The 6,439-nt window shown below is 36.8% G+C and overlaps 1 protein-coding gene across 2 annotated transcripts in view; it reads left to right on the top strand.

Annotated features, from left to right (window-relative positions):
* The first annotated feature begins 248 nt into the window (after positions 1 to 248).
* LOC124264802 (phosphatidylinositol-3-phosphatase SAC1-like) overlaps positions 249 to 6,439 on the top strand; it is a 62,776-nt gene continuing 56,585 nt past the window's right edge. For both annotated transcript variants that reach the window (XR_006895252.1, XM_046699592.1), the window contains exon 1: positions 249 to 331. Coding sequence is in view for 1 of the 2 variants with exons in the window: in XM_046699592.1 (XP_046555548.1) it covers positions 306 to 331 (26 nt within the window). In the remaining variant the exon portion in view is untranslated. The remainder of the gene's footprint in view (positions 332 to 6,439) is intronic.

Here is a 6,439-nt window from a genome sequence, read left to right as displayed (position 1 = left end):
CATATGGTTTATGTTTTCAAGAATACGTTGCAGCGAATACTGTAACCATACGACCATAAGACAGCTGGCTAGACCTTGTTTCACTCAGGAACTTCATCGTTGTCTTCAGATGAAATTTATCAGCCACTGTGCAAAGATAAACAAACAGACATTGGGGCGAAAATGTCGAATTTATGCCAACCTGTTGGTAATCAGTGTCTAACCCCACACTGTAAACATTTAAACTCATTACGACTCAGTTTGGGGTTGTCTCCCCTCTTTGAAATCTTCTGCTTGATGGAGGAACATTCCACGTCACCGTGAAAATGGCGGTGCACGATTCTCTTCGATTGTAAGTGGGTGTGTTATGAGCAATGCGGTTTGGTATCTGTGGTATCTGTTTTAGTGAGTGTAAGGAGATGCGCATATGCATATTTAGATGAACGTATGTTTCTCTGAGATATGCGCGCCTCTACCCGCCGCGCATTGATTTTAACCGAAGAGCTACTGTTGGTATTGAATGCGTCAGGTGATTTCAAGTGTCAAAGGTTACCGATATACTTCCACTGTTTATAGAATAATAACTAGAGAGTATGCCCGTTTTCTGTTTGGTTTATTTCTCGAACTGCCCAATACAACTGTACATAAAGTGTCCACACATGAAGTAAGGGTTGCTTGACCAGGTGGGAGCAAGTTGATTTTGCTGATCAGGAAATTGACAGACATACAAGCGTCCAGGGCATGTACATGATGTAGACGCATTTGTTGACCAAGAAATAAAGTTACCATTTTAAAAAATATACAAAAGCATATTCATCAACAAAACTAAACCCAGTGGATCCCAGAACAATCCTTATTCTTTTTGCCGAAGCACTCTTGACTTGCCTAAATCAGAGTACACTTCTTAGGACTCCTATTTACAGACAAACATATTTGTAGGGGTTGACGTGTTTAATTGAAACACAATGTTTACAGGCATTTGACCAAATATTTCATTGGAAGAGTTGAATGAACTGATTCACCAATACATCGATACGCCCCCATGCTTTAAGTATACTCAATGTAAGTAAAAGTTAGTGTTTTGAAATGAAACTTGCCATATGCAATAAAGTGCACAGCATTGTGTGGATGTTTCATCCAAAACAATCAGATTACATTATGTCAACAGTGATTGCTGAAGAAGAATCAAATATAATAACACAGACATTTATTAGTAGATATAAGTTACTCTTTGTCAATACATGGTGTAACCAGCGATTTCTTGCAACACTTTTATCACCAGACCACTGTGTCAGGTGTACATTGTTTGAAGTGGTCTTCATTGTATTGTGCTGAATATGTGACACTGCTGATGGAAGTCTATAAAGTATTTTCTTTGAAAGCCGTTAATTTAATTATGTCACACCGATTAAAATATTTAGCAACAATTTATCATTTAACAACTTGATGAAAACTGAGGCAAAGCAAATTCTGCCTTTATCCGAACAACCTAAATACATATTTTTATGTGTTGATTCTGAAGTTGAAATTAAATAGTTAACTAGGTATCAGTTTTATGAAAGAACTAAGTGTTAAACGGTCATATGGAATTCCCTCCCTGATGAACTTAATCTGTCTCTAACCCTTGAAAACTTTTAAGTGATATCTCAAGACCTTTCTGTACAAAACGTTCCATATCAATGGACTTCATTAACACTTTATTCATTGTTAGTGCTATGAGCATACCTTTTTATTTCACATAAACTATACATTCATTTGGGAAATGACTTCAAATGAGACAATTCAAGGACAAAAAAATGACTGCAATAGTATTGCAATAATTGGTCGCAATAATAGCTATCGCAATAGTATGTTGCAACAGACTATCACTATCGCAATAGTTGTTTCCCACTCAATAGTCACCCCTAGTATAATGTATCAGCAGCAGGCCTGCGCTATATCACTGGTTTACCAGTATTAACCAGTTCAGACACGAAAATGATACGTATTGCGATACGCTGATCGAAAACCGGTATTTTGACATCCATTTGGAAAACTGCGTAACACTGGGAAACCTTGATGATCGTGGCATCTGCAGTGTTGTAAACTCCCCAAAATTTCGGCCAGATAACTGGTCTGGTAACTCTCAAAAGTTACCAGACCAGCTTGAAAGTTACCAGTCCAGAATTTTCAGGATTAACAGTGATTTTGAAGCCTATAAAAATCAGTAGGACAAATGTCCTGAGTGGGTGTCTGGCGATAGGCCATTGACCTAAAGCTCTTTTTGACATTTTTTAAATCCCAATGCCATCATATAACTAAATTGTTAATGACATTTAATGTTGCAACTTGGATTCTAGATATACAGCAAAATTAAAAGATCTAATCCCACTGTTGATTTATTTTTCTAACATTTTTCAAATAATACAACTACAACTTAAATAAATTGAGTTTTTAATGAAAATGCAAGCATTTATAATGTCCAGAAATATCACAAAAGAAGCAAAAACTATGGCGATTTTTTTCCATTTGTGACATGTCATAACATCCCCGTGCCTCTTTCTTTTATATTTTCATTTTTACGTAATCAGAAAAGTATTAAAAGCCACTCATATCGGGAAATAGGCGACCATACATATTATTTAAGAAAACTTTATAGGCGACCATACATATTATTTAAGAAATCTTAATATAAAGATTTCTTAAATAATATGTATGGTCAGCCTATTTCCGATATCAGTGGCTTTCCGCTCGGTAACATGACACAACAACGGAAAATACCTCCGTTTTCGAAGCTTCGTATGAATAACATGCGAGGCGAATCGTTTGATGGCGGGTATCGTTGGAAAGCTCTGAACATCAACAATAACACTATACCCTTGCTGAGAGTATTTTCACAGTTGTAAGATGCGATTTTATTGGATAAAGATTGGTTTCTAATGACGCTTTTTAGCCACAGTCTGCTATAAGAGTCGTGATTGGTCAAAATCAGACCACGTGACATGAGGCAGCCAATCATATTACGGCAATGGATACTGTCCTCGTAAGCGAAAACTTTTATATTTAGACGAAAGTTTTGGGTAAAATAATGCTATTCGAACATATTAAGCACGAAATCGCTATGTATATGCGTAAAGTATGGAACTCATTGGACGTGATCGTGCTAGGTGATGACCTGTGACAAAATGCTTCATGCATATATTTTCACATTAAACATCGTGTCAAAGCGTGAAGATTGAGGCTGGCATTGAAAGCCGAGATATCACTTGTCAGTGACTTGACTCGCATTGCATGATCGCACAAAAAGATGGAAATAGTAGTTTTATATGTATGCGTTTGACAACTTTTATGAATGCTATTGTTCATTTTATTCATTAGTTTATTCAATTTATTTAATGATTTCCTTGAAACATTGTTACATGCGGGTGGGGTCGGGAAAGCCCTTTTCTGATTGTCCAATGCTTAAAATAGCAGCCAGTCGCGCAATCTATTACATGTACATTTGGTAGCTTTGTGTGATTAAAATGGATGCGTAAATACATACACGCCGCGGAAACATGATCAAGATTTCGTGGTTAGTTTTTGATGAATTCGTAAATGATAATGTTCGTAATTTATTTTGTCGAATATGTGAAAATAACATCGAAATTATCAATCGGCACAATAACACATTTTTAAACGTATTTAGTCGTTATATACATTACAAAATTATGCTGATTCAACAGCCAGACCATCGGGCGTGCAACTTTTTAAAACTGACCGTCTGGTCGCAAAACAGACCGTCCCGGACGGTCGGGCAGGCGGGAGTTTGCAACACTGGCATCTGTGGTAATGGTGTTACACCTGGTTAAGTTGCCAAGTAATATCAACGGTCACATGACTCGCTGTAGGGCTGAGATGCAGTATATTCAGATAAATCCTTATTAGTCGTACACAAACCCTGAAAAATACAAGTATAGTCTTAGACATGGTTGCACAATAGATAAAGTCTTTTACAGGTATCACAATTAGTCTATCACAATTAATTCTTTAGTTTTCAGATCTTTTTATTCATTTCAATTCAGTAGGTGTACATTCAGATTGGGTGTGTTCAAAAATATACATATATTGTGTATGAATAACAGCTTTATGTAATTTATATATAGCAGCAATACATTGTTGGTTGGATACTGAAGTGTGCATGGAATAAGCATGTATGGACATCAAAACTGATATAAGCTGTGTACTCTTGAGTACGGATTAAACACAAAATTAAGACATGAGACAACTACATTTAGACTGCAATACAGTGATTAAAGGTTTCCACTTTGTATGGAATGAAGGCAGAGCGTTATTCTTCTTTGCAATAATTTCTTCAACATTAAAAACATCTTTGACAGTTTTTCTGAAACCTTCTATTTTTAACATATTTTGTTTGATGCTTGTGATATGGATATATTTTTTGGCTAATAAAATGTACAAATTTACGTTCTATAAACACATGGTGAAGATTTTCTGGTTCGGATTGACAAAAAGAGCAAATATTTTTATCAATAAGTCTCATTTGCAATAGTTCTCTTTTTGTGTAAATTGCTCTATTCAAAAATCTGTACTGAAAATCTAACAGTTTCACATCCTTGGTACAGTTTCTATATTTCGTAAAAACAGTAATCCATGAAATATTTCTGTCGAGTTCTTTCTGCCATTTATGACACACCTTGGGGGAGTGTTACAAGCAATCATTTTGTCATAATAATTCCTACCACCTTTCTTTTTAGAAAGCAAATCTTGCAGAGTTGAGTTTCAGGAGCGGTTTTGAGTGTTAATTGCATGAGAGGAAAGAGTGGTTTTCCAGGTTTTGGAATATTCAAAATAAGTTTATTGTACTCTAAAACAGTTCCTTTAATGTGCTAAAAAATTTCATTCATTGAAAGACAAGAAACCATATTCTCCCCAAATGTCTCCTATTAGGTGAATACCTCCATCGAACCAATTTTTAATGTAAAGACTACTATTTCTACACTGGTGATTCATCCACAAAGGTTCAGTCAATATTTCTTCTACTTGATTAATATTAACTACATGTTGTTGTTTGTAATAGTTACTCCATATAGCTAAAACCTCACTCCAAAATAGATTGTCAACCATTAGATGTTAATCAATGTGTGCACCAAGAAGAAATATCTTGTTGAATGGAAATAAACTTGGATTTTGAGTTGATGTTTTATTCAAATGTCTTGTTAGGCATGACAGCTTTAATGAATTTATAAAGGATCTGATCTCTTGCCATTATCAGTTCACCTTCTTTATATTTTCTACATCAAGTTGTTCTCTTTGTTGTATCCTTCTTACCATCCCACATGAAGTTATACATAATGTCATTCAATTGATTAATGAACTCTTTTGGGGGAGATGGAAGAACAGGAAAAAAATATGGACTAAAGTTGATAGTGCTAATGTTTTCAAAACTGTAATTTTCCCTTGTAGTGTTAGTTTCCTCTTTTTCCAACTTGCAAGTATTCTATTAATTGTTTCTAGTCTTTTTCTAGCATTAATAACCCATAAATTTTCCAAATTAGGATTGATATATGCTACTCAAAAAAAGTTAAGGGTCAAAACTTTTAATGGCCATAACTAAAAATATAAATAACTGTGAAATGTAGCGACCATATAACAACTCGAGCCAACAGTTCATGATAACCATAATGGGAGACACAAACAGCAGGGATGTCAGTAATTGCTGATCAATAAGGTCAAAGTGACCTACTGTCAGAAGTGAAAATTCAAACGCCAACATTGGACTAATAACAGATGTAACAACCTCGAGCAGTAAGACACGCAGTACACCTCTGTCTCATACTGTTCACCAGACGTTGGGAGAAGGTTTGGGGTATTGCCTGCCATTCTGCAATGAGATACTGGGCCAGTTCTGCACTGTTGTTTGGAGGGGCGTGGTTGTTACGAAGCCGACGTCCTCACTCGTCCCAAGCACGTTCCATAGGGGCTTAATCTGCTGAATATGCCTGGTATTTCATGTGCTGAACATTGTTCTGTCTAAGGAAGTCCGCCACAACACGGACACAGTGTGGTCGGGCATTGCCATCTTGGAGTATGGATCCGACCTGTACGTTGTAAACCTGGCAAAACAATGGGTCTGATAATCTCCAGTAGATAGCGATTTCCGGCCAGGTTACCATGAATGACATGGAGAGGTGTCCTTTGATGAAAGGAAAACGCACCCCAAACCATGACACCCCTGCTTCAATATGGCAAACGTTGGTTGACGGTAACGTCAGCAAACCTCTCTCCTGGACGCCGAGTTCTACCATCATTGACTTGTAGAGTAAACCTAGACTTGTCGGAGAAAAGAACTGATGCCCGATGAGCACATTGCCAACGGACATGGCGTCTACACCAGTCATGTCTTGCTGTCGTGTGTCGCTGAAGGAGCGGTGGTCGTACTGTTGGTCGCCGTGCCTGAAGATTGTTCCTCGTCAGTTGG

Source organism: Haliotis rubra, unplaced genomic scaffold, assembly GCF_003918875.1.
Source record: "Haliotis rubra isolate DU_JTF1 unplaced genomic scaffold, ASM391887v1 Scf944, whole genome shotgun sequence".
NCBI lineage: Eukaryota > Metazoa > Mollusca > Gastropoda > Lepetellida > Haliotidae > Haliotis > Haliotis rubra.
Note: the sequence above shows the minus strand (reverse complement) of the source record. Positions and strands in the feature narration are given on the sequence as shown.